Raw genomic sequence first — 18,831 nt, 5'->3', positions numbered from 1 at the left:
GGTTATGTTGAATCTATTGAGACAAAACTGCTTAGAGAGGCATCTCTGGCCCTGGGTCCTGCAACTGGTGAGTGGCAGATGGGACTTTTGATTTAAGCTCTATGTTGTCAACCTGGCCTCTGGCTGGGGCTCTATGTGGTTAGGCCCTACCAGAGCACATCCAGAACTGGGGTCCCAGAAGTGACTCTAAAGGGAACCATAGGAGAGCTCTCTGGTCTGGCTAGGATCCTGAATTTGGGGGAGAAACCTTAGACCTTAGATGTCGGATATCTATGATCCTGAAGATAGTTACCCTCTTCTCAGTTCCCTGTCCTTGGAATGGGGTGCCGTGTGGCTGGGGGCTGCTGGAGGCAGTACCAACACTAGGTGGGCTACAAGATATGTTCTCTGTGTTTCAGGTCAGTGTTAGCCTAACCCAGTGAGTCTCTGGGATCCATCATTGTGCGAGGAGGGTTGGTGGGGAAGTTGCGCATGACCTAGGAGGTCAAATTTCTCCTGGGCTGCTGTCCCATTTTTCCTGGGCTACCTCATGTTTTCATCATCTTCAACCCACATATCGATTGCTATGATAGGGGAGCTCCAGCTTAGCATGGCTTGAGGCCCGATTTCTTACCTGACCTTATGCTTGACTTCTTTCAGGCCAGGACTAGGGGGATGACTTTGGAAATCCTGTCTTTGGAGGTTAGGGTCAGGCTGACCTTGGCTAACTAGGGCCTATGGAGGTGATGTGGGGGGTGGGGGGTGGGGTGGAGAGAGTCTTGGAAAGGCCTGAGTCAGTTTGGGAGGTGGAGCAAGCGTGAGGGATGAAGGGGGTGGGGCTACTGACTCTGAGCCAGGCATTCTTCATTTTGTTGTATGACAAACTGGAACATTTTTATTGAGTGGGAAAAGCCTCCAGGGGAGCTATAGGGCTGGGATGGAGCCTGCCTGCTGCTTTTGGGCCCCCCGGGGTGGACATAGAGGTTTTGCTGGGAGTCTCGAGCACAGCAGGGAAGGCAGAGGCTGTATGAGCACATCTTCAAATATTGGTCTGCAGATGTGTTGCCTTTCTACCAAATTGATCTTTCCTTGGTTCCCATTTTATTTGAATATATCTCCCTCTTCTCCATGCATGTTTCAAAGCTGGAGAGACTTTGGATCTACCCAAACTATGTGACTGTGAGCCTGGCACTTGGGGCTTTGGGGCTGCCCTGCTGTTGGGCTTTGGGGAGACTTTACATGCCCTTGGGCTGTGTTGGCTCCACGCACCCTCTGTGTTAGTTCCTTGGTGCTCTCTAGACTGGAAGCAGCCTTTTGAACCCAGCCTGAAGATCCAGATGGGTCTCTACTTGGCTCCATAGTGTGTTAGTGTGTAAGGCAGTTAGGAGCTGCAAGGCCTCCTTCATGTCCCACCCATTTCCACTTAGCTGCCAACCAACTCTTTCTGAAACAGACAGAATTTAGAGAATGTGACTCAAAGGGAATGGAACAGCAGGCCCTGATTTCTGGAATCTTGAAAGCTTTACACGCCCATTCTTTCCAGTGCTCCTGGGACCCCTGAGAAAGACCAGGGAGGATGATCTAGTCCTTGAAGAAGTGTGCATGTTTAGACATTTTTCCCATTTCATCATTATTATTTTGGGGGGCAGTACTGGGACTTGAACTTAGGGCTTGGGTGTTGTCCCTTTGCTTTTTCAGCTCAAGGATGGTGCTCTACCACTTGAGACTCCTTTTATGGCTTTAGGTTGTGTTGGGGGATCAGGAGGCAGGGGTTGGGGAGGATATTTATTGGCGATGATTCTTAGGGACTTTTCTTCCTGGGCTGGCCTTGAACTGTGATCCTAAGATCTCCTGTGTGAACCATTGGTGCCAGTCTCTACTCCACTTTCACATTTGATTAGAGTTTAAAAAGTCAGTTTATTTGCACAAGTAAACTGGAGGTGACTAGTCTGAAGCTGAGGCTGCCCTCCTGTAGCTCCACCCACAGATCGCCAGGTGTACTGGGGTTATCAGCTCACCTTGGTTGGTGCTGGTGCCCAAAGCTGGGTGGAAGAGTTGGCTGGGCACAGGGAAATCATATACATTGGCAAAGTGGTGTGCTATGGCAGCTGGTGACCTTGCCAGGAGAGGGTCCAGTCCCAGCAGGAGAACGTGAATGTGATGCTGAGAAAATGAAGTGGCTGGTGAGAAGTTCTCTCCTGGGTGGGCCTCTGCGTTCCTGGGCTATGACTCAGACCTGAATTTGAGTCATTGCCCTGAGTCATTCCCCAGAAGAGAGTCAACAGAGTCCTTTGGCACTGGAGTATTTGTGATTCGTCCTTCACTTCTGGCTGGGTATTGGGACCTAGCGCCACCACCTGGTAGCTATGAGCAGTGTTGAGATGCAGGGAGGGTTCTGGGCACAGGGCCACCAACTCCTTTCCACACCTTGCTGCCCCTTTAAGCTTCCCTAGTAGTGCCTGAGCTGTTGCCTCTAGGCATGGCAGGTCACAGAGGATATGACTTTCACAGAGACCAGAGGAGGCTGGTGGCAGAGGCAGAGTAGGTGTTACTCCTTAGGAAAGAACAAGAGTCCTCAGATGGGTCAGTGGAGTTGAGTGTCTGGGCTGAAACCTTACCCAGGAGTATTCATGTGGAAGTGGGTGGGGCCCCGCCTGTTGGACACCAGGGTCTACCTGTATTACTTAGCTTTCCAGACCCCTTAGCTCTAACTCTCTTGTTATGCCCTCTCTCCTGGCCCATTGAGGCCCTATCAGGTGGTCTTGTTTCTTCCTAGAGTGGTCCCATAGGCCCAGCTATCCTGGGTGGGGATCCAGGCTAGGGATTGACTCCTGTACCTCAGGCATGAGGTTGGGGTGGGCTTTGGGAGTGGTCCTGGCTAGGGCTGGCTGGGACCAGGGCTCAAAGAGGATTAGGTTATGACCCTTCCTGCCTGCTCCTCATCCCAGGCAGAGGAGGAGCTCATCAAAGCCCAGAAGGTATTTGAGGAGATGAATGTGGACCTGCAGGAGGAGCTTCCATCCCTGTGGAACAGGTGAGGCATCGAGAGCCCTGAGTGCCCAGTGGTGTATATGTCTGCTTTCCCAGGCTCTGCGTGTCTGAAGAGGGAGAGTGTGTGTGTGTGTGTGTGTGTGTGTGTGTGCGGTCATATGTGGTTTTCATCAAATCTCTCCCTCTGGCAGCCGAGTAGGTTTCTATGTCAACACGTTCCAGAGCATAGCAGGCCTGGAGGAAAACTTCCACAAAGAAATGAGTAAGGTAGGCCAGGCAACCCTCTGTCTGGGGCCTGCAGGTCCTGACACTGGGGCTGAGGGTGGCTGTCAGAGGGTGGGTGGCGCAGCTGAGCTCCATCTCCTTGCAGGCCTTGGGCACACTGGTGACCATAGCACCTCCTCTGGGCCTGGGTTGAGCCCAGCTCAACCCACCTGTGGGTAGTCCCTATCCAGCCCTCCACCCTCTTCAGTCTTCTTGCCTGGAAGGGCTGGCAAGTGTGGCCCAGCTCCTTTCAGACTGTAAATATGTTCTCAGGTCACCCTGGCAAGGGAGCTCGGCATAGAAATGGTGTTTCCCCAATCCCTAGGAATACAAGTAAATTACTGGAACTCTCTATCTGTCTCTGTCTCTGTCTGCCTTCCTTCTTCCTTCCCACCCTCCCTTCCTTCTTCCTTCCTGTCTGACTTCCTTTCTTCCTTCCTTCTGTCTTCTTCATTCTATCTTCTCCCTCCTTTTCTCCCTCTCTCCTTCCTTCCTTCCTTCCTTCCCTCTCTCTCTCCTATATTTCTCCCCTCTCCTTCCTTCTCTCCCTCTCTCCCTACCTCTTTTTCCTTCCCTCCCTCTCTTTTCTTCTCCCTTTCTCTCTCTGTTTGTAATGGGGTTTGAACTTAATGACTGGTATGTGTTAGGCTGATTCTCTACCACTTGAACCACTCTCCAGCTCTGTGTTTTGCTGGCTATTTTCATGATAGGGATTCTGGAACTTTTCTGCCTCAGCTGGCCTCCAGCCATGCCCAGTGTTAGCTTTTGGAGTAGTTAAGATCACAGGCATGAATCATTAGTTCCCAGCTTCAATTTTATTTTATTCTCCTGGTATTCTTAAGATATTGAAACAGACCTGTGTCAGACTTTGCCATAATCTGATCAGCTTACATTTCCATGTTGTGTTAGTTTCATTTCATTCTAACTTTTCAACTGGAAATGCCCTGATCCATGCAGTAGGTAGCTTTGACTTTGTCTCTTGGGCCTAGAGAAAGGAGAGGATATTGAATTCTGAGTCCCAAGTGGAGGAGGAAACACCAGCTTGGGGCCTTTCCTGACATATGACCCTAACTAGGATTTCCTGCTTTTTAGGGGCTTTTCTCTTCTTCCTGTTTTCCCCTCTTCCCTTCAAAGAGTTCAGGAAACTTATGAAAAGTTGGAAAAACAGAAAGAGATGTTTTAGGGAGGGTTATTTTTGTGTATAGTCAGTCTATGGAAATATATGCCTACAAGACAGTTGTGTATATTTGTGAGGAAATTCAGCACAGAGGTTCTGAGTAGCCAAAACAAAGAGAAAATATTCTCAGTAATGAGAAGCAAAATCTCCTTTTCTGTGCTTTGGGTAACATCTCTGGCAATTGTTGTATGGTCTGAAGACATCTTGGCAAAGTTAGAATCAGCAGTAAATTTGTGAATACAATTTTATTTTTCCTGGTTGTGGGGCTTTAACTCAGGACCTGCGTGCTGTCCCTGAGCTTTTGTGCTCAAGGCTAGTGCTCTACTGCTCTACCATTTTGAACCACAGCTCCACTTCTAATTTCTAGGTGGTTAATTGGAGATAAGAGTCTCAGCTTTTCCTGCCCAAGATAGATTTCTGCTTCCTGCATAGTTAGGATTATAGGCATGAACCACTGTGCTCAGCTGCAAATGCAATTTTTAAGGAAAAAGTGCCACCAGGTCAAGCTATGTGTGGTGTGCTGAGAAAGCCTTAGGAGTAGCAAGAAAAGATGGCCCTAGCCATGATAACCCTGTCCTTTCCCCGCTTTTGCCTGCCTGGGTGTGGCATGCTGGTCCCAGCTCCCAGTGGTGATGAAGCCAGGGTTGGGAAAGGAAGAAACTGGTATCTTGGGGAAGGTATGGCTTCTTGGTGGCCCTGGAGCCCCCCACCAGCTCTTTCCTGACTGCTATTTTCCTGCAGCTCAACCAGAACCTCAATGATGTGCTGGTCAGCCTGGAGAAGCAGCATGGGAGCAACACCTTCACAGTCAAGGCCCAGCCTAGGTGCGTGAGTGATGGCAGGTGGGCAGGGTGGGACTATGCCATGTCTTCTCTTTCCTGTGGGTTGGCTCCAGAGCTCTGGGGATCTTCCTGTATTGGCCTTCAACTCAGAGGAGGCAGAGGAGATCAGGTCACTTGTCTTCTGGAATCTCATTCCTAGGTGGTATTGCTGGAGGAAGGATTGTTTGGGGGAACCTGCAGGTCCCTGAGTCAGTGCCTCCTGTTTGGGTGGAGGAGAAGTTTAGCTCTGTGCGGCCAGGGCTGAGTGTTCCTGGCAGGGGCAGTCTTTCAGCGAGCTTGAAGGAACTCTCCAGAGCTGGGTGCAGACTCTGCCTCTCCTCTGTAGGCCCCAGTTCCAGAATGTGCACTGAACCCTGGCTTCTGTCCTGCCCAACCCCTCAGGAGCAGCTGCCAGGAGGTTCCCATTTCCTGAGGGGAAACCACAAGGAGCGGGGCATGCCTTCTGCTTCTGGCTGAGACCCAGAGGAAACATAGGCTTTCCCTTCTTTTCTTTGTGTGTGTGTGTGTGTATGTGTGTGTGTGTGTGTGTGTGTGTGTGTGTGTGAGTGTAAGAGAGAGAGAGAGGAGGGAGAATTGGAGTGAGTTTATGAGAATGAGTGCAAGTGACTGGATATGAATGTGCATAGGAATGTTTGTGAGACCGAGTATGTGTGGGGTGTGAGTGTGTGTGTATGAGCACATATGCTGATGTCTGTGTATGGGGGTGTGACGATGTATGGATAGGGTGTGTGTGGAGGAGTGAATGCTTGTAGGAATGTGTAGATAGGGGTTTAAGTATATAGGTATATGTGTGTATATGGGTCAGTGTGACCATGTATGGGTTGTGTGAATGTGTGTGTGTGAAATATGTGGAACGTGTGTATGGATGAGTGTGTCAGTATATGTGTTACATGTATGAGAGAGTGTGTGAGTGAGTATGGTGTGTGTGGAGGGTGTGAGGTGAGTGTAAACATGAATAGGGTATGTATATGGGTGTTTGTGTGTGAGTATATAGATGTGTGTATGAGGGGAAAATATGTGTGTGTGTGTGAGTACAGGGTATGTGGTGTTTGAAGTGGAAGTAAGTGTGTGGTTGTGTGGTGAGTGCATGTGAGGTATTGACACATGTACATATCAGCGTGCAGAGAGCATTGTAAGCCTGGTGTTTCTATGTGTTTGTAAATGGAGCAATGGCCATTTGCTTGAGAGACTACTGAGATGCTGCCCAGGACTAAGGATTTCAGTGAACATTGTTGCTCCTGTGTCCCCTGAAAATATTATAATGAGTGTGGCCGAGGGGCCTGCAGGTGCCCTGAGGCAGCAGAGGGGAAGGGTGGAGTGAATAAGGCCAAAGGTGAGTCTGTGATCACTGAGGAGGAACAGGAAAATAAGCAGGCTGGGTGAGGGGAGCGGCATCCAGGGCAGTGTAGCTGGTCCTGCAGGAAAGGGGTCCGAGGGAGGCAATGCAGGCTTCTCATCCTGAGTCCCACCAAGGTGGTCCAAAGGGCAGCCTGGTTCCCCTGGTGGCCCCTGATTCCTGGCCCCTTTCTGGCTGTCTGGCCTGCAGGCAGGGTGCCTGTCCCATACCTCAGTCTCTTGGAGCCCCACAGGCTCTGTCTGTACCTAGCAGCTTCACACAAGCCCTGGCTTGTGTGGCTTTTGCCCTTTGCCCTCCTCTGCCCAGAAGAGAGGAAGAGGAAGGGCCCAACCCTCTACCTGGCCATCCCCATGCCCATATGCCATCCATCCCCACAGAAAGAAAACTAAACTGTTCTCCCGGCTGCGCAGAAAGAAGAACAGGTACCGCAGAGAGTGCAGTGCCACCCTGGCCTCAGCGCCCTGCCCTGCTCTGCCCATGCATGTGCCCTGCTGCCAGGGCCCACTAACTCCTAACCCCCTCTCCTCCCCGCACGAGTGTGGAGTCGTTCTGGGACAGGCTGTGTGGTGTGTATGTGGGAGGGGCCTGAGGAGTGAAGGGTTGCCAGGAAGGAGAAGGTGCAGAGCACGCATCTGCTGTTCTGCTCCAGTGTAGTACAGTATTCTGCGCACACTGGTAGCCAGCTCTGGGCTGTTGTTACCTGATGGCCAGTGACTTTCAGGTGGAGAAGTTAGCATGTCAGGAAGCCTAGAACAACCAGAAAGGGGGACGTCGTACATCGAGGTTTGAAGCATCACCTGTGACTCATGTTTTATGTTGCAGTGTATTCCTTAGGGAGGCAAACTTATTCTGATAAAACACTAATCTACTTTTTGTGTGTGGGTGCTGGTGTTTGGGCTTGAACTCGGGCTAGGGCACTTTCTCTTAGTTTTTTTTTGCTCAAGGTTAATTCCGTAACACTTGAGCCACAGCTCCACTTCTGGCTCTTTGGTGATTAATTGGAGATAAACCACCTGCCCAGGCTGGTTTTGAATATCGAATATCTAGTCCTTAGATCTCAGCCTCCTGAGTAGCTAGGATTTCAGGCTTGAGCCACACTACTCTAAATAAGCCCAGCTCTTACTATGTTGTCAGTTCCTATTGTCCTCCTAGATCTGTGTACCACCTATATTGTTATCCAGCTGTCTGCTGTGGGGTTTGGACTCAGGGCCTGGTTACTGTCCTTGAGCTTTTATCCTCAAGGCTACTGCTCTACCACCTTGAGCCACAGCTTCACTTCCATGTTTCTGGTGGTTAATTGGAGCCGAGTATCTTACAGATTTTCCTGCCCTGCCTGGCTTTGAATGGCAGTCCTCAGATCCCAACCTTCTAAGTAGCTAGGATTACAGGCGTCAGCCACCAGTGTCCAGGGCCACTCTTGAGAACTTGAATGTGGCCCTGTGACTAAGAGGCTGAGCTTGTAGTGAAGTAGACTGTAGGCTAGTGGCTATTGGATGGCACTGTTCTACAGTTGTCTTATGTAAGTGCAGAATTGTATCCTCTGCACACCCTTGGCCCTGTGATTTTCTAGGAGGACCCTGTCCTCTTCTCTGGCACCTGCCATCCCTCCTCTGTGAAGCCATAACTCTTTGGTCATCCTGACCCTGCTCAGGGCCTCCTGTGGTTTTTTGATGGTTCCCAGGGTGTATAGTTAGAAATAGTTACTGGGCTGAGAGAACTAGGGAGTGAAAGTCTGGAGACCCTGAGGGTGCTGGGTGATGGGCTGTGGTCCATCTACACTAATGGGTAGAGATGGATAGAGAGGCATCCAGAAGGCTGTGAGGCGGTTGGGGGAGTGTCCTAAGTGGAGGGATTGGTGAGTGATGTGGTAGAGACCTACTTTGCCTCTAGAATGTAGAGTATTAGCTTGTTCTTGCTGTGGCTCTCAGTCCTGTGACTTTGGATGGGGCTCAGTGAGACCCTGCCTCCAGGCAGGTACATGTCCTGCCCTTTATTACTACCTCTTTCCCATAAAGAAACACAACTTCACACAAAGGTCTGTGGGCTCACACATACTCACATGTAAACGCGTCTAAGTATGTAATTACATGATGTGGACATATGCATGGGCAGTGTTAGGGTTCACAAGGCTTGCACATGTACATACCTACATGGATCCACAGGGCTCATACATGCACAGCCATTACGTTCCACAGGCATCCTTGGGTACCTGTGCACAATCCTATTTGCACAAACTTTGTTTATCCCCTCTCACGCCATGACCTGACATTGGGGTGCTTTTCCTGTCCTGCCTCCACAGTGACAACGCCCCTGCAAAAGGGAACAAGAGTCCTTCGCCTCCTCCAGATGGTTCTCCTGCAGCCACCCCTGAGATCAGAGTGAACCATGAGCCGGAGCCAGCCAGTGGGGCCACACCTGGGGCCACCATCCCCAAGTCCCCATCTCAGGTAGGCGTGATGTCTTTGTGGTTTGTTCCTTCTCTTCCTCTGCCTCCTCTGTCATCTCTCGAGGGGTCTCTGTGGGCTTCACCCAGCCCAGCTGGCTCAGTGGCCCTTGTGTGCCTCAGAGGGCATATGTATCCGTGTCTCTCCAGATGCCCCTACATCTTTCCTTCACTGCTGTGCCCTCCTGGCCTCTCTCTTTTTGGCCTCTTGGCTGCTTGACAGTTCCCCTGTCTTCCTTTCCTCCCTCCACAGATTCTCTGGGCCCTTGGCCCCCAGAGTATCCAGTCTGTCCGTGCCTTCCTTTTCTCTTTGGAAAGGGCTGAGGGAGGACCCTCATCTGGTGGCTGTGCAGGACCTTGAAAGGCACAGCAGGAGGAAAGGCTCAATGAGGAGTGGGGCGCTAGGTTTGGGTCTCCAGATGGTTCTGTCTCTACCCTGCCCTGCCTCATCTAGCTCTAGTAGACTCCCTATGAACTGGCAGCCAGGTGGAGATGGCCTTTAGCTTGAGGATGCCAGTGCGAAGGGCAGAGGGCACAGTTTTGTGCCTGGATGCTTTTTAGAGGCTGGACCTTGTGCCAGCCAATGCCTTCTACTCCCTAAACCACCTCATACAGCCAGACTGTTAGCATTGCATTCCACATGGGAGGGAGCCCAGGCGAGACCTGCCTGAGGGCCTCACATGTCTGGCAGGGGCCTGGTTTCATGAGCCAATAGTCTGGCCCAGAGTGGTGGAGGGAGGTCCTGTGGGAGGGCAGAGATTGGCAGGGGGAGGGGTGTCCTGGCTGCCTGTCAGCCAGGAGTTACCTCCTAGGTGGGTGGGGCCAGACTCTCCCCTAGTGTGCCCTTGAGACATCCTTGCTTTTCCTTTTTTTCTCTTCTCTTTCCCTCTGTCTCCTCTCCTCTTTTTTCTGCACAGCATCTCTGGACTTCCTGTTTCAGTCTCCTTCCTGGGGGTGGCTTTCAGTGTCTGTCTGGGGCAGTGACTCTTTGTCTCCTCTTCTTTAGCGGCTTGGGTAGAGCCATGACTTGGGGTGTGACTAACCATGCTTTGTCTGTCTCCCTACCCCCGTGATCTCCTGTGCTTCCGGTATTCCCCCCTGCCCTCTTGCCCTGCCAACCCACAGCTCCGGAAAGGCCCACCTGTCCCTCCGCCTCCCAAACATACCCCGTCCAAGGAGGTCAAGCAGGAGCAGATCCTCAGCCTGTTTGATGACGCGTTTGTCCCTGAGATCAGCGTGACCACCCCCTCCCAGGTCAGCCGCAGCCACCGCGGCCTCGTCTTCTCCCACTTCTTGCTCTCTAAGAGCATGCATGGCCTTCATCCATCCCATGGCCTGTGCTTTTGTCTCAAGAGTCAAGAATCTGGCCAGAGACATTGTCCTGAGCCTCCTTCCTTGACCCATCCAGCCTTCTCATTTTCCATTGATCTTTCCTCATCATTGTTCATCCATCTCTGAGCATGCACTGTGGCCACATTCAGGGACAGAGATGAAAGGTGTCCCCCATACCACCCAGGGGTGACAGTTAGATTTCAGATGGCTTTATGATGTGATTCATGCCATGGAGAGCTCAGGACCGTTTACCCTGTTGATGTTGTGTAGCTTTAGCCTGAGGGAGCAGTGATAGGCCAGGAGGATAATAGAGGGGTCAGGTGATAACAGTGAGCTGCTGCTCATCAACTCCTAGAGAGGCAAATCATGCGTGCTCACAGATGGCTAAGAGGAGAGCCAAGCAGAGGGAACAGCATTTGGGGTAAAACACTTGTTAGCATCAGGGTGAGTACACACGCTGTCAGATCAGCTCAGGGATGACACGGTTTCCTGGGACCCATTGAGAGCTTTCCTCCTGTGGAGGTGGCCAGCCCAGACTGTGGAGGACTTGGCTAGGTGCCCTGGGGTTGCTGGGCTCTGCCTGGATACCCTGCCCAGGAGTCTGTGGCCTCTTCCTCCAGCAGGCTTCTGCTCTTGGAGACCTGGAAAGGTCTCTGAGGGCATGTGTGGGGGTGGGCTTGGAGAGGGTGGGTGGGTGGGCTTCTAGTCCTCATGGAAGGACTTTGGATTGGAAATAGGAACTTTAAACACAAAATGGCTTGAGGAGCCGAGGGCTCTCAGCAGTCCTGAGGGGAGGGCGACACAGAGGTGTGCAGGAAAAGCAGTATGGGTGGGGATGGAGCCTTGCTTGCCCAGGATCACCTGTGCCTCTGGGGCACCTGGGCAGGTGATCAGCAAATAATGAGCCATGTACTTGCTCCACTTTGCTTGGCTTTCAAATACCCTGTGGTAGAGTCATTGCTCCCGTTTAACTAGTGAAGGTTCTGTGACTACAGACTGCTCCATCCAGGCTCCATCTGTGCTTGTCCCTCACATCACCACATGCTTGCTTTGCTCTTGTGCCTATTCTCAGCGAGCTGTTTAGGGTGGGAACGCCATTTATGTTGGGTGGTGCTGCATGGGGCAGGGATGGGCTTGTCTTCCGTGCCCACGAAGGTGCCAACAGTCTTCTGTGCTGGGTTGTGGTGAGTAGCTTTGGTCCTTGTGAGGAAGGAGTCTCACTCTTACATGGTGAGGGGTCCTTGCCTGGGGTGAGGCCTTCAGAAGATGGTCTGGGCTCTGGCTGATGAGCACCCTTTACAGCAGCTTAGTGCTGCTATTGGGTTTGGCTAAGTTCAGAGAAGCGAGGGAGGGTTTTGTGAAGGTAGAGTGTGGAGAGATGCTCACCTTCAGTGGGTGAGAGAACTTAGTGGTGGGTTGGCTTCTAAGGGTTCTGAGTGCTTAATCTTTAGCCCCCTGGTTCTGGGAAAATGTGTCCACTTAACCTGGGCTCTAATGGAAGGCCTGTTGCTATGGGTCCTTTGGTCCCCAGTGTTCTCATCTCTGGGGAGCTGCTGGCCATACTCCTAGGCCTTGGATACTTCTTGATGGAGACCATTGGGTGGACACGAGCCTAGGGCACCCTCTTCCCTTCAGTGCTGGGTACCCATCCAGAGCAGGTGGAATTGGGAAGCTGTTAGCTGGGCCCACAGGTGCTGGGCCTCCCAGCACCTCATACTAAGCTGTAAAGGGACAGTCTGAGTCACACCCTCTTTGGGATCTGGGCAGAGTCCTCCCTGGCCCTAAAAAAGGCAAGTACATACAAGATGGAGGCTTGAGCCCAGCCATTACCTCGTTGAAGGCAGAAGCTTCCTTGCCTCCCTCCAGCTTCTGCCTATTGAGTCAGTCATTGCTGCCCCCTCCAGAGCTTCCCATGATTGTCTGGGAGGCTCTGCCTACTTGGTGCACACTGCTGGGTTATGATCACTGAAGCCTTCAAGAGTCCTGGGGTAGCTGCACTGGGCAGTGGTGGTGCTGCAGTTGTGACCCAAGTACTCCCAGTGGTGCTGAAGCCCTCAGACACTGGGTCCCCACTTTTAAGATTAGGCCCTGAGGCTATATAGGCTGCTTCTCAGCTGGTCCTGACTGGTGGATGGGTGTCAGCACAAGGTGACCTGGCTGAGGAGCCCAGGAAAGGCCAATGAAAAGATCCTGGGGTCTTCTGGTTGATGGACCAATGTGGTCATGTCCCACTCAGACTGTGGCCTGGTACTGCTCTTAGATTTCAAGGGAAAGGATAGTGGGGCTTGTGAGGGGCTATGTGTTGGGGAAGGCCACACAGCCACTGACAAAGGTGGGAGAAGGCTGGAGGCTGGCCCAGTCCTTGTGGGGTGGCTGCCCCCAGCAGGCATGCTGCCAGTGATGTCCTACTGTCCTCGTGATGAACTCCGTGTCGTGCTTGTCTGTGTTAGGGTATGTGGCCATGGGTAGTCCTGTGTGTGTGTGTGTGTGTGTGTGTGTGTGTGTGTGTGTAGTCCTGTGTGTGTGTGTGTGTGTGCGCGCGTGTGCACATGTGTGCCAGAGCCTGGGGTGTGCATCCATGTGTGTCCTCTGTGTGAATTGAAGCTATGTACTAGCCTAACTGCAGTCACTAACTGCTTTCTTCCTCTGCTGCTGCTGCCAACAAGTTTGAGGCCCCAGGGCCTTTCTCGGAGCAGGCCAGCCTGCTGGACCTCGACTTTGACCCCCTTCCTCCTGTGGCCAGCCCTGTGAAGGCACCCACACCCTCTGGTCAGGTTGGTTGTGCCCAGCACTGCCCATAGTCCACCAGCCTCAAGACTGGGACCTGCACTTGTATTTGCCCTGTGCTCTTGGCCCTGTAGGCCAAAACCAGGCCCAATTCCACTCATGGTCCTTCATCTGGTATCCTGCTTGTCGACCCTCATCACTCTTTCAGGTGTAGAGAATACAGCAGGCCCAGACCAGCCAGTGACCCTCAGGAGAGGGTAAACTGAGTGTGTTCTGTCCCTTCTGGTCACCTCAGATCTTGCCTCTCTGGGCCTCTGTGATCCAGTGTCTGTTGATGGTCCCTGAGGGGCTGGGCCATGTGCAAACCTCATAGCTGAACTGGGCTATACTGCCCTGGGCCTGCTGGGGCTGGCGTGGGGGGATGGTGGTGGGACTGCTGGTGCCCTGTCTAACCTTAACCCATGTGCTGCCTCTGTCCTTCTCCCCTGCCTGCTGCCCAGTCTATTCCATGGGACCTCTGGGAGGTAAGCTGCTTGCTCAGTTCCCCACTCTGCCCCGTGGGGTGGTTCTTCTGCATGCCCAGCCCTTCTCCCCACCTAGGTGATCCACTCACATGGCACCCTCACACATGGGCCCTCATTTCCTGTTGATCTGCTGCTTTTATGGTGTCTGTCAAGACTAGGGTTCTAAGCTGAGTGTTGATAATCCTACTATCCAGGAGGCTGACATCTGAGGATCTTTATCTTCAGTTTCATTCTTATCTTCAGTTTAATCAGCCAAAGGCCATAAGTGGTAAAATGCTAGCCTTGATTGAAAAAGTCCAAGACCCAGTACTGGCAAAAATTAAAAAAAAAATAGAATAAAAAGACTAGGGTCCTGCTTGACAGGCCCAGTTTGCAGGGCCTAAAGGTATTTAACTGTAGATGGTAGCCAGCCCGTCACCTGGGATTGATGGAGAGTCCTCTGTTGGGTTGAGAGGCCTGTGAGGCAGGAGGGCCTCTGAGGGAGAGATTTGGGTGGGAGGATGCACAAGATGGTGTTACAGAGCAGTCTGGCAGTGTGTGGAGGGAGAGTTGCCTGAGTGGCAGGAGAGGCAGGGTGGGATCCAGCCTTCTAAGAGCAGAGGTATAAGTTCAGCCATGCAGTCCAGGGGCTACCATCGCCCAACATCTTAGGATGAGAGAGAGACTCAGGGACTTCTGGGAAGGTACTCAGCAACTTGTGCTGGTGGACCTGGAATTCCTGGTCTGGCTCTTGGGGTGTAGGGGGTGGGCCAGACAGGTGCCTGTGAAGCCCTGGGTGTGGCAGGGAGGGGGGGAAGGGGCGGAGCTCAAGACTTTCCATGAGAGCTATATACTCTGGGCAGCCTGAGAAAGCAAGGCGGGCATGAGCTCACAGGGCCATGGGTGATGAGTGGATTTCGGCTGGTGCAGAGTGCCTGTTGGTATCTCAGCTGCCTGTCTCTCCTCGGTGATGAAAGGAATGAGGGATCAGGAAGGAGGTGACCCCACTGATTGCTCATCAAATATACCTCAGGCCTCCAGATTCCCTGCCAACACTGGCCATTCATGCCAGTCTTCTCTTGTCTTGCCCAATCTCTCTTCCACCCGGCCCCACTCCTCCCTTGCTCTCTCCTGGTGGCCTGTCACTAGCCCGCAGAGAGTCCGGCTGGCAGCCTGCCTTCCAAGGAGCCCAGTGTTGCCGAGGGCACCTTTGCTGTGGCGTGGCCCAGTCAGACAGCCGAGCCGGGGCCTGCCCAAGTAAGTGCCTCTGCCCTTTGCCTCTCCATCTGGATTTGTCCCCATCTCTGGCTGTGTCACAAGGATGAAGAGCCAGAGGAAGGGTGCAGGAAGCGGGCAGGCAACTGTGGGTCCAAGAGTGTGGATGCCGAGTCAGGAGGCCACAGTACAAATGTTACTAGAAGTGCCCAGGGCAAGTGAGCCAGGGGATAGTCACATCCATCCTCTCCTGCTCCCCTCCCCCAGTGCAGGCTCCCTGAGTGAGCTAAGCGAAGCATGCACTGATTTGTGCCAGGCATTTTCCAGAATTTTCTCATTTAGTCTTCAGTGTAACTTTGTAGCTAGAGACTTTCTCTCTTGTAGAGACTAGTAAGATGGGGACTGGGATTAGGTTAGCCCAGCTGTGGACCCTTGCGAAGGTACCATGGTAACTGCTATGATTTAGGGTCCCTGGGGGAGAAGACATTAGCTCCGGCTAGGCAGAACCACCCTGAGTGTATAGGGCGAGAGCAGGTGTCTGATGCAAACCCCAGCCAACCTGGAGGGGCTGGAAGGATGGACAGGAGGAGGGATGGTGAATTCTTGGAGTTTAGAGGGCAGGGTGTATGAGGCAGAGTGGGGGAGGTGACATCTCAGGGACCTCTTTAGGGTTTCTCTGAACATTATATGGCATGCCTATGTCTGCCAGCAACCTTTCTCCAGCTACGGCCTATGCTGGACTGTCTGCTTTGCTCCTGGATTGTGTGAGGTGCTTGTCAACTCTGTACCCCCAGGCCAGCCAAGCCGACGTCCCTGGCCTTCCCACTGGCACTCTTGTGGCCCGTTTCCTGTGTCATGGCCCGAGCATCCCTATCCTGTTCTTGACCCCTTACTGGCATTTATGTTGCAGCCAGCAGATGCATCCGAGGTGGCGGGTGGGACTCACCCTGCGGCTGGAGCCCAGGAACCCGGGGAGACGGCAGCGGCGGCAAATGAAGCAGCCTCTGTAAGACAGCAGGGACCAAGCCCTGTCTTTTCTTCCTTGCTGTCTGTCTGTCCACCTGCCGTCTGTCCAGTACCTGCCTATGGCTCCCTTGTGCTCCTTGCCGGTGCAGTGGCTCCCTCCTGGAGATTGGGGCAGGCTCATCTGCACCAGGCACAGATACTCCCCTTCCTCTCCTATGACCTTGGCCCTCCCTTCACTGCCACCTGTACAGTTGACTTGTGCCCTGTCCTCAGAGCTCTCTTCCGGCTGTGGTGGTGGAGACCTTCCCGGCAACTGTGAATGGCACTGTGGAGGGCAGCAGCGGGGCCGGGCGCCTAGATATGCCTCCAGGCTTCATGTTCAAGGTGAGTCCAGGCTAGCTCACCCTACAGCCGCTGGCCTAGGCACTTTGGGGGTTGAAGTCACCACTGTTTACAGTGAGGATTCTGAGCCTGGGGACCCTGTGATTTGCCAGTGCTGTTCCTACTCTACCCTTTCAGTTTCCCATCTGGCCATGAGCCCTCATAGCCATGCTATACCAGGAAATACTGTAAGACCTCTTACCCTGTGCAGGTTGGAGTGGGGCACAGGGTCCCTGATGTGCTCCCCACAACTTCTGTAGGTGCAGGCTCAGCATGACTACACGGCCACTGACACAGATGAGCTGCAGCTCAAGGCTGGTGATGTGGTGCTGGTGATCCCTTTCCAGAATCCTGAGGAGCAGGTGAGTAGGGTGTGGTCTCAACATCTGGGCTGCACTCGTAAAGATGACCAGCAGGTGGCAGCAGAGATCTACCATCATCCATAGGCTTCGGTGTCTTGGCCCATCAATTGCTTTTCCTTCCTTCCTCTTTTCTTTCACTCTCATCCTGGCCTCTCTTCTCTCTGTCTTCCTTTTTCTCTTTCCCACTAGAGGCCTCTGTTACAGCCCTGGTGTCCTTTGTGCTTTCTCCTTTCTTTGGGCTCTGTCAGTTTCCTACATGGTCTTCTGCTTTCCTTGCCTATGCCCCAAGATATGCCTACCTCCAAGGATGGGGCCCTTCTTGCCCAGGTGTCTCGTCTTCAGGGGACAGAGAAGATGCTGAGTGTTAGCTTCTTGCTGGGCTCACATCAGCCCAGCTGCCATTTTCTACCTGGCCCTGCTCTGTCCACACAGAACTGTGGGTTTCCCACTTGTGGCCCCAGCCTGGCCTTACTACACACACACCCAGACTATATTGGCTGCTGGCCTTTTTATGTAGTTCACTTCTAAGGGTAGCCCCTGGCTGGGCCTGGGCTGGCATTCAGTGTGGTCCCACTAAGCTTGGGCCTGCTGTTTTTGCCCTTGTGGTTGAGGGTACTCGACAGAGTTCTCACTCTAAGTGCCCATGACCTTTTGTGGGGTGTTGATGCTACCCACATGGATGTTTGGGTTCCCCTCCGCCTTGTTCAGGCACCGAATGCCCACTGGGGTTCAGTGGAGGCCTAGTTGCTTTCAAAGGTCATTGTGAATGAACGGTCAGAGTGACCAAGGGTGGGCATGCGTCTAGTTGGGTCTAGGATGAAGCCATCTTGAATGGGGTTCCTGAGCTAGGGCTTGGGGATTTGGGGAGGGATGAGCCACAAAGCCACAGGGACTTGGTGCTCACTTGAGAGAAGTCACTGGGCCTGGGATTGAGAGATCTGTTCAGACCAATGCAGAAGGCAGGCTGCCAGGCTGCACAGGTAGAGGGCTGAATCCACTGATTGGGCAGGCTGGCTTCTGCAAGGTGGTGAGGGTCTTGGTGCACTTGAGGAGCGCTGACTAGAGGAGGTGGACTGGAGGGAAAAGAAAAGCCAGAAGTAGACTGTCCAAGACCTAGCAGCTCCCGCAGTGCCATTGTCCTCCAGCCCACTGTGACTTCCGTGCTCTCCTTGCCCCAGGATGAAGGCTGGCTCATGGGTGTGAAAGAGAGTGACTGGAACCAGCACAAGGAGCTGGAGAAATGCCGAGGTGTCTTTCCTGAGAACTTCACGGAACGTGTGCAGTGACAGCGGAGCTCTTGCAGCCACCTGGGCGTGTGAAGAGCGCCTTTCCCGGAAAATGTGTGTTTCTTTTTCCTTCTTTTTGTTTTTCTCCCTCCCCCTGTTTTTTTTTTTTTCTTCTTCTGTTTTTGTTTTTAAACTTTTGAAATGCAAAGGGAAACGGAGAGAGGAGAGACCTGCAGCCAAGTGGTATTCTCTCAAAGACTAGGTTGTTTTTCCAAAGAACCCAGCCCCGGCTAGTCCGGTGGAATTCGCCAGTGTTCCTGAAGCTGCTGTGTCCCCTAGTTGAGTTCTGGTGTCCCCGCCCACACCCGCATGTGTGCCCGGCCGCGGGGCGGGCTGGGGGACCCCAAGCCACCGCTGTGCTTGCCTGAAGCTTTGGCCATGCCACCTGGGCAAAGGTCCTCTTCTCCTGGCAGCTGCTGTGGACGGGCCGGGTACCATCCCCGTCTGGCCCTGCCCCGCAGAACATCTGTGTGCTGTTTGAAAATAAACCCTAGTGTTCCGAACAAAACAAGAAAAACAAACAAAAACCTGACAGAACCATCCAGAAAGATGCTCGTGTGTTTATTTTGCCTCGGGGGATCTTGGGTGTGAGTGGGTAGGGACCAGGTTATCCCACGCTTTATATTCAGCATCTGTTCCCTGAGGTCCCTTGGCCTAGGCAGTGCTGCAGAACTGGCCATGGACTCCACACCTTGACCCAGAGCCTGTGCCCCGATGGTCACTTGGCTCGTCACTTAGAGCCCAGTGATGTGCTTGGGTGATAAATCTCTGAAAGGCCAGCTCTGGGTCCAGAAGGCCCCTGGGCTTGCCCCAAGTGAGTTTAATACACATGGGGTTTGGGGGGGGAGGGTGTGTGGTCAGGAGCCAGGACTTGATTATACAGTAGGAGAGGCCTGGGGAGGTCCAGGGATCTGAGTAGTGGGCTGGTGTGGACTTAGTGCTTTGCCCCGGACTCTAGCAGCGGCCCAAGTCTGTCTGGGGAAGGACATTGGGCCTGCGGGGCCCA

General features: G+C 53.0%; 1 protein-coding gene across 5 annotated transcripts in view; it reads left to right on the top strand.

Moving 5' to 3' along the window:
* Bin1 (bridging integrator 1) overlaps positions 1 to 18,357 on the top strand; it is a 32,753-nt gene extending 14,396 nt beyond the window's left edge. The window contains exons 7-18 of one of the 5 annotated variants that reach the window (XM_013020700.1): positions 2,928 to 3,013; positions 3,162 to 3,237; positions 5,153 to 5,235; positions 8,910 to 9,057; positions 10,179 to 10,307; positions 13,052 to 13,159; positions 13,613 to 13,636; positions 14,765 to 14,872; positions 15,741 to 15,836; positions 16,070 to 16,180; positions 16,438 to 16,539; positions 17,718 to 18,357. In XM_013020700.1, the coding sequence (XP_012876154.1) occupies positions 2,928 to 3,013; positions 3,162 to 3,237; positions 5,153 to 5,235; positions 8,910 to 9,057; positions 10,179 to 10,307; positions 13,052 to 13,159; positions 13,613 to 13,636; positions 14,765 to 14,872; positions 15,741 to 15,836; positions 16,070 to 16,180; positions 16,438 to 16,539; positions 17,718 to 17,825 (1,179 nt within the window). In that variant the 3' untranslated portion in view covers positions 17,826 to 18,357. The remainder of the gene's footprint in view (positions 1 to 2,927; positions 3,014 to 3,161; positions 3,238 to 5,152; positions 5,236 to 8,909; positions 9,058 to 10,178; positions 10,308 to 13,051; positions 13,160 to 13,612; positions 13,637 to 14,764; positions 14,873 to 15,740; positions 15,837 to 16,069; positions 16,181 to 16,437; positions 16,540 to 17,717) is intronic. The other 4 variants (XM_013020697.1, XM_013020695.1, XM_013020698.1 and 1 more) reach the window with 4 other exon arrangements.
* Positions 18,358 to 18,831: the final 474 nt, after the last annotated feature.

The sequence above is a fragment of the Dipodomys ordii genome, unplaced genomic scaffold (assembly GCF_000151885.1).
Source record: "Dipodomys ordii isolate 6190 unplaced genomic scaffold, Dord_2.0 Scaffold52, whole genome shotgun sequence".
NCBI classification, from domain to species: domain Eukaryota; kingdom Metazoa; phylum Chordata; class Mammalia; order Rodentia; family Heteromyidae; genus Dipodomys; species Dipodomys ordii.
The sequence above is the reverse complement of the archived record's forward strand: the minus strand, read 5'-3'. Positions and strand labels throughout refer to the sequence as shown.